The 12,141-nt window shown below is 37.4% G+C and overlaps 1 protein-coding gene across 2 annotated transcripts; it reads left to right on the top strand.

Annotated features, from left to right (window-relative positions):
* The first annotated feature begins 1,498 nt into the window (after positions 1-1,498).
* LOC107771060 (uncharacterized) lies at positions 1,499-7,235 on the top strand. 2 transcript variants are annotated; one of them, XM_016590386.2, is made up of 5 exons: positions 1,499-1,656; positions 3,148-3,281; positions 6,450-6,542; positions 6,621-6,719; positions 6,803-7,235. In XM_016590386.2, exons 2-5 carry the CDS (start codon positions 3,207-3,209, stop codon positions 6,983-6,985), a joined length of 450 nt encoding a protein of 149 aa, XP_016445872.1. In that variant the 5' UTR covers positions 1,499-1,656; positions 3,148-3,206; the 3' UTR covers positions 6,986-7,235. The 2 variants fall into 2 exon arrangements, with proteins under 2 accessions (XP_016445872.1, XP_016445871.1); XM_016590385.2 differs by having other exon boundaries at positions 1,502-1,656; positions 3,082-3,281.
* Positions 7,236-12,141: the final 4,906 nt, after the last annotated feature.

Consider the following 12,141-nt stretch of genomic DNA (forward strand, 5'->3'; position numbering starts at 1 on the left):
CGAACGAGTCAAAATAAGGCCGAAACACGTTGTTCATCAAATGAATGAACGCTGCCGAGGCATTGGTCAGCCCAAAAGACATAACAAAGAACACATAATGGCCATATCCGGTCCTGAAGGCTGTCTTAAGAATATCCGAATCCCTATTCTTCAACTAGTGATAACCTGAATGAAGATCAATCATGGAGAACACTCTTACTCCCTGAAGGTGGTCAAATAAATCATCAATACGAGGCAAAGGATACTTGTTCTTGATTGTTACTTTGTTCAACTGCTTGTAATCAATGCTCATCCTCATCGTGCCATCCTTCTTCTTCATAAATAGAACAAGCGCACCTCAAGGTGACACACTAGGCTGAATAAACCCTTTATCAAGGAGTTCCTAAAGTTGATCCTTCAACTCTTTCAACTCTGCTGGTGCCATATCATACGATGGAATAGAAATGGGCTGAGTGTCCAACACCAGATCAATACCAAAATCAATATCCCTGTCCGGTGGCATGCCCCACAGGTCTGTAGGAAACATATCAGGAAAATCCCTCATAATAGGAACAGGATCGATACTAGGAGTCTCTGCACTAACATTCCCTCACAAAGGCTAAGTATGAAAGACAACTCTTCCTAACCATCCGCTAGGCCTTCAAGAACGAAATCACCCTACTAGGGGCAAAATCAGTCGAACCTCTCCACTCAATCTATGGCACACCCGGCATAGCCAACGTCACTGTTTTAGCATGACAGTCTAAAATAGCATGACATGAAGATATCCAATTCATGCCCAATATCACATCAAAGTCCACCATACAAAGATATAATAGATCCACTTGGGTCTCCAGACCTCCATTAGTCACCACACATGACCGGTACACATGGTTCACAATAATAGTATCACCCATCGGAGTAGATACATGAACAGATGAAACAAGGGACTCACGGGACGTATCCAAGTAACGAGCAAAATATGATGACACATATGAAAAAGTAGAACCAAGATCAAATAACACAGAGGCATCTCTGTGGCAAACTAAAACAATACTTGTAATCATAGGATCTGCATCAATAACATCAGGTCTAGCTGGGAGTGCATAAAAACAGGCTTGACCACCACCTGATCGACCTCCCCCTCTAGGGCGACCCCTAGCTGACTGACCTCCACTCCTAGCTAGCTGGGTGGGTGGTGAAGTAACTGGCACTGAAGCCGATGTCTGACACTACAAGAAAAAGCCTTATTTAAGACCAACCTTTAGGGACGAGTTAATAATCCCATTGCTAATAATATATGTATTGGGACGAGATTATATTGTGGCCCTTAATGCTTTATTTTATTTCGAAGGTAATAGATCTGGTCCCTAAAAATATAGTAACTGTTCCCAAATTATAATTTAGAGGCCTTGAGTGTGAGAGAGTGCCGCCAAATCTAATACCAAAATATTAAAAAACTATTATTTTCTAAAAATTAGGCGCCAAAACTAAAAGGTAAAAGGTTCTAAAAGCAAAATTAAACCTCTGTATTCTCAAAACATAGTACTGCATAAAATCCTCTACCATAATCTTCGTCTAGCTAGCGTTAGAGCCGATCTCGCTCGTCTGGTCGTGTGCGAAATCGATCAACTAATCATCTGCCCTAGTTTCCATCTCCTCCTGTGAGAATCCAAGGTATGCCTCCTCTTTCAAGTTTCTCTTTTTCTTCTCTATGTGTTCTAATTTCACTAATTGCAGATCTTAGATCTTCTACTTCTTCTTCTTCTCTAACATTAAAAAAATAGTATTTTTTCGTTTATATAATCAGTGGAAAGATTATTGGGTTGGGATTCCTAATTTGATAATTTAATTTTCTGAAGTGTATTCAAGTTTGTAGCATATTGTCTGAAGAATATTATTTCATTCAAAGTGCATACCAGTTTTGAAAGCTAAGTATTCAATGAATGGCATATTAGTTTTATGTATTCAGTGAGGGATTAATCTTGAGGATATTTGGGCTACTATAATTTTTATTGTTGTTTGCTAAAGTTTGTTCTTTGGGATTTCTTCTATAAACTGATTGTTGGGTGCTATTTCTAATGGTTTATACTACTTACATTGTGAATATTTTTGTGCAGTTTACTTTTCCTGAGTATTGTTGAGCATGCTGATTTATTTTCTCTTGTGTACGTGAGCTATATGCCTTTTATATGTTGAGTTTTCAAGATTTATTGCTATTACTCATATTCTAAAATTGTTTTTCAATTGCCCTATTTAATTTGTTGGGAATTAGGTCTCAAAGACTTGATATGTTGGTTTCAACTACATAATTGAAGGTTGTAAGATGTAAAAAAAATAATTATGGGTGTCTGTTATTCTGTCATCTAGCAAAGTAAAAAATTCTTTGAGCTTTATGGGTTTTTATTTGTTTCGTTTTACTTCTTATCTTCTTTAAATTTGTGTATAGTTTATATTGTTCCTTAATGGGTCTGCATATTTCTTTTAATTATGTTAAATTATGGACCAAACTAGTTGAATATTGGAATAGGAGGGGTTCAAATGGAGTGGAATTGATATTCTGGATTAGTAAAGCTAATTAAACTAGTTTGAGATTAAGACGTAATAATTGCAATTTATATTTAAGATTTATGTTTCAATTATGATAATTCAATAATATTTGTATTTTCTTTGATCTTTTTCTTTGACTCATGAACTTTCTTTTTCATTTAATATTTATGTTTCAGTTATCCATGCTTCCTTTCCTTTGTTTTTTTAATTTAATCGGTGGAGAGTTCTATGCTTTTTTTCCCTGTGATTTTTTTAGTGACTTCAGTAGTTTCATTACCAATGCGCGTATTTTTTGTGTCAAACAAAAGTGAGTTGGCCTGTTAGTAGTAAAGCTGGAAATTTTAGGATTTCTCGCCAGATATTCATTTATCTAAGTGTCATCTGATTGTATATTGCAATGTATTAACTGAAAATAGAGGAGCCGAGTCGATTAAAAAGTGCGACCTTAGAGTTGAATCAGTTATGTTCATCTAATCGTAACAAGTAGTGTGTATCGTAGTATTTTTCTTACCTTTTAACTTTATTTAATTTAATTTTTATTTACTCTCCAAGGTTATGACACCTAGTAAGCAATGGATGCACCTAGTAAGAAAGTAACCTTTTACAATAATCTAACAGTTGGAACAAATAGCAAACTATTTTCGAGGCACTTGGGAAAAATCGTTCGTGACCGTAATATGTGTCCGTTGGGAGTATCATCGTGGAATGATATTAAGGAAGAAAAGTTGAATCACATGTGGGCAGCTATTGAGGTAAGCAAGATATTTATGCAGTGAAGATGCATATCATTTAGTTGAATACATGTGTTCCTGTTTGTGCCTCTATGTTGAAACACATTGCTGTTTTACCCCTATTTAGAAACAGATTCAGTCACAGCATTGTCTGTGTAAGAAGTCCATACATGGTCTCTGTCCAGAAGTAAGAACTGGGCAGCTTCCCTTGCTTGATGTCTTTCCATTTTTGTTCCAGCATATCCTCCAATTGTATTATTATGTAGCTCAATGTATCTCGATCAACCTGCTATCCATACTGTATATATGTTTAGTATACACCTATGACAATAGTGTTGTAAGCTGTCTATTATAGGTCGTTAACTTGTGCAGTTAGTATTTAGTTTCCCTTTTTTTTGAACTATTCCAGTACAGATGGATCAACTGGTAAGGTCCTAGATCAGATATCATGCTCCTCTAGTTAATAGCTCTGGTCGTTTTTCTCTCTAGGTAATGTGTTTTACAAGCTCTGTCAATTTGCTCTTTATCTTTTTGAACTGAAATACTTTACTTTTTTGGAACTAAAATGCTCTCCAACCTCCTTAATTATTGGCTATTTTGCAACTTTCCCCTTAAACTATTTTTTTAGCCTTCTTTTCTCAAACTATTTTAGCTTTGTGCTAGAACCATTTTTCCATAAGGGTGGCTGTTAAATCTAAAGAAAAAATACATGGCAGTATGGTACCAAGCCACCAATGCACCATTAGTATTCTCTCTGTCCTATTTTGAATGTATCACTTATATGTAGCTTTTTCTTCCATTGCACCCAATCATTAGCTTGCCTCATGTAGTTTATTCCTTTCCATTCGAGCAACTTGGTGACCTCAATACCTATATATGTGAAGTGTGTATTGAGGTATTCATATGGATGTATAGTGTACTGATCAACTGGACACTGAGGAAAACTATGCCTAGTATGCTCTCATCTTTCATGCTTGTGCTTATCTGTATAATTTTTGGAGAATATTAACTGATTCAATTGTTAATTGCTGTAGAGTTTGAAATAACAGTTGAAACTATATTATATGTTAATTGCTGTATAACTACGGGAGAGTTGCTCCTAACACATGATTATGAGTAGTTACTAAAACTAAACTAATTCATTAACTCAACCAAGTTTTGATTATTATAGGATAAATTTGAGAGTGTTGACATGAATGGTCATCGTGATCATATCTTCACATGGATGAAAGAGTTATGGAACAAATGGAGAGGACACTTGCATGCAAAATATGTGAAGGATAAGCCAATTCAATAGGTTCTTAAGAATATTCCAAAGGGAGTAGACAAGAAAGAATGGTAGTGGTTATTAAAGGAACATTTTTCTTCAGAAAATTTTCAAGTATGCCTAGTGATTTAATAATCTATTTCTCTAAAGCATCTGCACCAGCCTAGTGATTTAATAATCTATTTCGCTAAAGCATCTGCACCCTGATTCCCCTCCCTAGCACTTCAGCTGAAAAGTTGATGTTTCAAGAGCTTATGTCTTGATCATTTCAGATATACATGATGGCTGATATGAACTCTCGTCTAAGTTTCACTTATTTAAGTTATCGAATTATGTGTTTGGATGCGTAGTTTCAGCTTAAGAATCACGACTCATGCACCAGAACAGGGGAAATAGAAAAGTTAGAACTACGATGAAGCTATTAAAAAGCTTAGATCAACAGAATGAATTCGAATATGGTAATTCAAGTGGTTAAAGTTGGATTGAAGAACATGTATTAATATTACAGATTGGTGTGTTTCACCTAATTTTTCTTGCACCTTTGTTTTCCTTTTGGTACAGTAAAAGAGGTTATAAACCATTGGAAGGAACTGACTTAAGTTACTGAATCATAGAAGCAATCAGTCTATAATTCCAGGCCGCATTCAATTGAAAAGATGACTAGCAGCTGAATATCCCTTTCTGACTCGTTATCCATCAACTTAAGAAAACTAGGAGAGGGGAAGAAAGAAAATAATGAAATATCTTATAATAGTATTCTGGACAGCACCCACAGATGTTTCCATGACAACTCATAGAGCTGATATTAGTCATGGAGAACTCATTTTACAAACTTTCTTTGCGGCAAATAGCTTCAGAAATTAGTACTAGTATAACTTAATAGAGCTGATATTTATGTTGCCCGGAGTTGAAGTTCGAATTTATTTTATTGATCTAAAGTTGAAGGAAGAATTTTGGTAGACCCCAACAAAAGTAAGCGATGGTGTTTCAAGAGAGAACTGAGAATTCAAAAGAGATTAGTAAATCCTCTTTTACTCTACAACATCTTGATTCTGTAAAAGAAAATAAAACATGAATTATGAGTAAGTGTGAAAATTGAACTTTATATTTACTCTTTGGTAAATAAAAAGTAGTCACAAAAAAATTGTTATTACTAAATATGCAAAAAGACTATAGTATTGTCTCTAGCAGCTAATATGTAAAAATTGGAATAGAGGCCTAAATTTTGTTTTTGTGACTTATCTAATCCAAACTTCTGTTCATAGTTCTATTGAAAATTTATACTGCTGATTTATTAGGACATATCGACAGATAATAACTTTACTGGAAAGTGGAAACCAACCCCACTAAAAGTATGTGATGGTGATTCAAGAGAGATCTCAAAAACACACTGTTCTCAATTTTCCCATGTGTTTGTTGCATCTTGGTCATATAGCTATTTTGCCAACAGTTACATATATGTGCTAAAACTCTCGTTGGTATGAAAATCGGTGGAAAGAGTGATTTAATGCTGTAAGTTATAGACGGAGAGAAATATATTCATTGGAAGTTTTCTGACGTAGTTCTCAACTCCTCTAGTAGAGACATATCTATGCAAAAATATACTCTAATAACATATTTGCAGCATGACTGTTAAATCTGACTTGAGCAGTTGAGTTTTTTGCAAGTACATCTGGAATAGCCTTGATTTATGGACCTTTGTACTTTGTCTCTAGTGAACCTTATAGTTCCATCTCTAGTGAACCTTATAGTTCGACATGACCTATCTCTGTGCTTTTGCCTTCATATTCCTTGAGGCCAAGTGTTCAAGTATATATTGTATGTTGGAACATTAAGTTTATTCTGAAGATTTTTAGAAGCTCAACTTATTATGTAAGTTTATTAAATATCTTACATTTAATCTTAATGTTTCACAAATATAGGCGAGAAGCAACAGGAATGCGGCAAATCTAGCTAAGTTGAAGATGCTTCATCATATTAGTAGCAAGCCTATTCGTGAGATCATTTATCAAAAGGTATTATCATAAAATTTATATTTTCCTAAGAAAAATATTTACGAGCTGTTATTTGACATGTTTGCCTTTGATGTAAAGGGCGGAAAAGATGGTAACCCACCGAATTTGGCAACAATTTTCTTTGAGACCCGTAAGAAAGATATCAAGCTTGTTGAACCTGAAGCAATTGAAAAACATGTATGTTTGGTAAATTTAATATGTAAATTACTTGAAATTATGGTGGATTCTGATTTTAAATATTTTTTTTATATATTTTGTAGGCTCAAATAGAAGAAATAGTTCAAGCAGATCCATCTCTACCTAGCATAGAGATTGTAGAAAAATGTTGTGGACCTCAAACTCGTAGCCATGTGTTTGGATTTGGGGGTGGAGTCAAGGCGAAAGACTTGAAAGGTGGAACTTCTTCAAAGGCTGAATTACTGTTCGCGCTACGTTCAGCTTGAAAAGAAAACAAATCTTTGAATGAGGAAAACAAATCCTTGAATGAGTGCTTGTCTACTTTAGAAGATGAGATAAAAGAAATGAGGAAAATAAGAGAGTATTTCACTGCTCAACAATCACATGTCCCGCTTACGACGACATCGCCCGTTTCAACTGAATGACCACTGTTTTTGTCTGCTAACCAAGCTAGTAACAATATACCCAACTTTTTAATTTTTATTCATGATTTGTGTATAGTCAATTTCTATATTATAGATTTGTTTGACTTCACTCTTCTAAAAGGAGAACAATTTAATTAATGTACAATGGTGCAGTAAGTAGTCATAGCTTCCTATGGAATTTCAATCTTTAAGCAAATCAGGAATGTGTGGTAGGAATTTGAGGAGTTGTTAGCTGGAAAAGTAGACGATGTCTGTGCTCAATAAAAGTAGATGATATGGTTCTCTTATGATTAAAAATACCAAGTTTATACAACGCGTCATATAGTGTCCCACCCGATTTTGAATGTCCCACCCGATAAGCTATAAACACATGTAGTTGTGTACCTAAGACTGTTATGTTCCTAGGGATCTGTCTCTTGATATATGTAATTAGTAGTTTGGGTCCTGAAATTTCTCCAACACTGAAGTAAAAGTCTTTTTGGCCTTTCTGTACATTTTTAAACATGATTTTCCTATCCTTTTGCCTCTTCATAATTTGTGTTTTTACCTGAATTATGCTAGTTTTAACCAGCAAAAGTTTATTCTTTTGAAACACTCTGTATCTTTACTCTTTCATGTCAGCCATGTTGGTTTAATAATCATTTGATTATGTGAATAGTGGCTCTCTGTGTCAATTAGTTTTGGCCTGGTATAAACGCAGAACGTGTGGTTGAATGAATGATTTCTCTGTCGTTAAAGCTTAGATGATATGGCAACATTCTATTCTCCATGTATTTGTCGGAAGCATTTCATAGCTTTTACTTACACCTTAGCCACTTATAGGTTATATTTGTCGCTCTCAATCTCAACAATAAAGTCCGCGATCGCCCCTACATCATAGGTTTCGTTTGCCAAGCTAGAAATTAGCTTAGTGATGTTGTTGTCTACTCATAATAGTTGGTATCTTGAATGGTAAATCTCGAATTATCGTACCTGGATTTATTGAACCAAAGTAAGATTAACCATCCCAAAGTTTTTCTAATTAATTTTTCTTATATTCTTATAGCCTTGTTGATGTTGGTGGATATCACCTGGTGAATTTTGACTGCTTTCGGGGTAAGCAATTTAACTATTTCTCATTTAAAATTATATATGTTATTTTACCAATAGTTATATATCATTTTTTCAATCTTTTATACTTACAGGTTTTGAAGACTGAAGCTACAAGTCAAGATTTAAGTTTAGAAGATGTACAAGCTCATTATTATTTTGCTAAAAATGTTATGGAAAACTTGATATCATAGTCTAGCTCAGGATGATAGCTAAGTTTTTTTTTGTTGAGGTGTTGAGAAAACATAGAAAGTAACATCATCATGGGATTTGAACTTGATATCTTATGTTTTTATATCTAGATTTTTCAATAACAATTCGATATTGATTGATAAAAATTACTTTTTATGGCATTGAGCTTTTAGGACTACTCATGGTTATTAAGAGACCATGAATACAATCGCTAAATTATAAAATTATTTTAAATAGTGACGTCGTCTCTAAACATAATCTAGGACCAGTTAAAGGTTGGTCGCAAAAATGGTAATGATAAGAATGATGACCAAGTTTTTTGTTCCATCTCTAAAAGATAATTTAGGACCAGTTACAGTTAGTCGCTAAAATGGTTTAACGATGGGAATATATATTTTTCATCGTCTATTAGGGACGAGAAATGTAATCTCTAAAAGTTATTCACGACCAGGTTTTTTGTCTGTCTCTAAAAGATAATTTAGGACCAGTTACAGTTGGTCGCTACAAAGATTTCATGACGGGAATATATATTTTTTATCGTCTATTAGGGACGAGAAATGTAGTCTTTAAAAGTATTTAACGATCGGATTTTTTGTATGTCGCTAAAGTGATTTAACGACCAGGTATCAAGACCCGTTGTTATTGACATTTAGCATCGGAGGCTATTACGACGGGTTACGACCAGCCGTTTCCCTTCATAATTTACCCTTTTAGGACCAGATTTCAATCTTTAGGGACTAGAATTCCCTTCCTTAAAGGCAGATTTTCTTGTAGTGTGACTCCTCTGTTGAGACGAACCCCCAAGACGACGAGGACACTGCCTCCACATGTGGCTCAACAATCCACACTCATAACAACTCCCTGCTGCTGGAGACGGGGACTGAAGGGAACCCCAAGCACCGGAATGACTAGCAGATGCACCTGGCATAGAAGAGCCCTGAACTGATGGAGCATGGGATGAACTCTAGGCCAGAAGAGCACTGGTGATGAATGGACCTAATGAGCACTATGAGAACCATGACCCGATGATGCCCCACGATAACCTGGGCAAGCTTACTGAGCATGTTTGAACGGACGTCCTCTACCGTGCTGAAACTGCCCTCTCGAAGGAGCACCGCCATAACTACCAAATTCCCGAGGCCTCTTGGCCTCCCTATCATCTCGCTCCTGGTGACAAAATGACTCAATCTCGCGAGCAATGTCAATAACCTTCTCAAAAGTAGCACCAGACACCCTCTCCCTGGTCATGAGAATACGAAGCTGATATGTGACGCCATCAACGAACCTCATAATCATATCCCTCTACGTAGGAACCAATCAAAAAGCATGACGATCTAACTCTGAGAACCTCATCTCATACTGTGTCACGGTCATATCTCCCTGACGCAACTGCTCGAGCTGTCTGCGCAGCTCCTCTTTACGAGATTGCGGCACATACTTCTCCAAAAAGAGAACAGAGAACTGCTTCCATGTAAGGGGTGTTGCACCAATAGGCCTACGCCTCTCATAAGCCTCCCACTAAGTGAAGGCAGCTCCAGAAAATTGAAAAGTTGTGAAAGTGACCCCGCTGGTCTCCAGAATTCCCGATGTGCAAAGAATCCTCTAACACTTGTCCAAGAAACCATGGGCATCCTCGCCCTCTGTAGCACTAAAAGTCGGAGGCTGAAGTCTGCCAATCCTCTCCAACCTATGTTGCTCGTCCTCTAGCATAACAAGAGCTACATAGCCTTGAACAGCTGCAACCGGCTAGGCTGGAGGTGCCCCCGGTGTCTGAAGTACCTGCACGACCTTCTTAGGTGTGCGAGCGGCTGGAGTCTGAGTGTCTCCCTCGGCCTGAGAAGTAGTTGTGGCTGAGCTAGACCAATACATACTTATAGAATCTGGACCAGGGCCTCCTGAAGACCCGGAATCACAGTGGCCATAGCTGGTGCCTGAGTTGTTGTTGTTAGAGCGTCCACAGCTGGGACCTGATCATGAACTAGGGCGGCTGGTGTATTTGCAGGTACTGCCCTAGCTGCTGTGCGAGCTAGACCTTTGCCCCTACCACGGCCTCTAGTGGTCCTAACTGGTGGTATTGGTGGTCGTCGATCCTGACCAATAGCACGTGTCCTCACCATCTGTGAAAGAAAAGATTAACAGAAGTTTAGTACTCAGATCAACAGATTCGCACGACAAGAATTTCAAGAATATGAAGTTTTCCTCAAGGTTCCGCAGCCTCCCGAGGATAAATACAGACATCTCTGTACCGATCCGCGAGACTCTACTAAACCTGCTCATGACTCGTGAGACCTATGTAACCTAGGATTTGATACCAACTTGTCACGACCTAAACCGGACCCGGTCGTGATGGATCCTCTAATGAAACAAGGCCAACCGACACAAACCCCCAGACCAATTAAGGCAGTTATAGTAATTTATTTTAAGTCATAAATAAACTATAAATCCCAAAATAAAGAGTAGAATAGAATAAAGCAGAAACAACACAGCCCGACATCGGGGTGTCACCAGTCATGAGCATCTAAAAATCCGTATAAGAGTATGAAAATACTACATAGTCTAGTACAAAGCTAGTACAAAGGAAAGTAAACGTAGAAAGGAGAAGCACTGGGCTGCGAATGCCGAGAAACTACCTAGTCAACTCCGAATAGCCTGCTGGAAAGCAATAAGCCCTCGCTAGCATGACCCGAGACTCTTGGATCTGCACATAGGGTGCAGGAAGTAATGTGAGTATGCCAACTCAGTAAGTAATAAAAGTAAAGGCTGTTGAGCGATATGAAAACACGTAAAGCACAATAAAATGCTATAACGAGGCAGTATAAACCAGAACAATGCAATAAAATAGTAAAAGCTCGTAAAAACACCTTAGTTCAATAAAAACCTCTTTAAAACATCTTTTAGCAGTCCAAACGAGTGGAGAAAACATTGAGAAAAGATAGAAACATAAATCAACCCCTCGGCCAATATACCAACAGAACCAGCCCCTTAGGCTATCTCACAACCACTCGTATCAACCCCTCGGGCTATATCACATCTCACACTGGGTACCTGCGTTCACGAGGGTGTACAGACTCCGGGAGGGGCTCCTTATATCCCAAGAGCAATATCAAGCCATCTCGTGGCATAATTAAAAAGGTGGCATAATTAAACAGGAACTCGGCCTTATAACAAATCACATCGTGGCATAAAAAATCGTGCCCTCGGCCTCATAATCATGAATCAATATAACACTGTTGTGGTGCGCAGCCCGATCCCATAGTATCCTCACAACACACGCCATCGGCCTTACTCAGTCAGAAATCTCTCAAAGCCACTCGGGCACTGTAAAAATATGATGCTCAGGTTGTTTATACAAAAACAAGGTTTTAAGTAAGGAAAGAATTTGGGGTAAAGAGGGGTCCTAGGTTGTTTATCCTATAGGATCACCACACACAATGTCCAGTAAACACTCCTCAATAAGGGACTACACGTGGCATTAGCACGTAGTCATCATATCTCATGTTTACCCTTCTCATCCCCTTATTGGTCATGCATAGCGAGTGTTGGTCACTGATTCCTATTGCGTGCTGCTACCTGCCCTTCTTAATAGTCCCGGAGGGAGTTAGGACCTCTACCTATAGGTGGTTCTAGACGTACCCCTAAGGTTTTAAAGGCAAAAATCTAAGGCGGCAATCAAAAAAAGCATTTAGGACTTTCACATAAATGAAGCAATTAAAAGG

Source organism: Nicotiana tabacum, chromosome 18, assembly GCF_000715075.1.
Source record: "Nicotiana tabacum cultivar K326 chromosome 18, ASM71507v2, whole genome shotgun sequence".
Lineage (NCBI taxonomy): Eukaryota > Viridiplantae > Streptophyta > Magnoliopsida > Solanales > Solanaceae > Nicotiana > Nicotiana tabacum.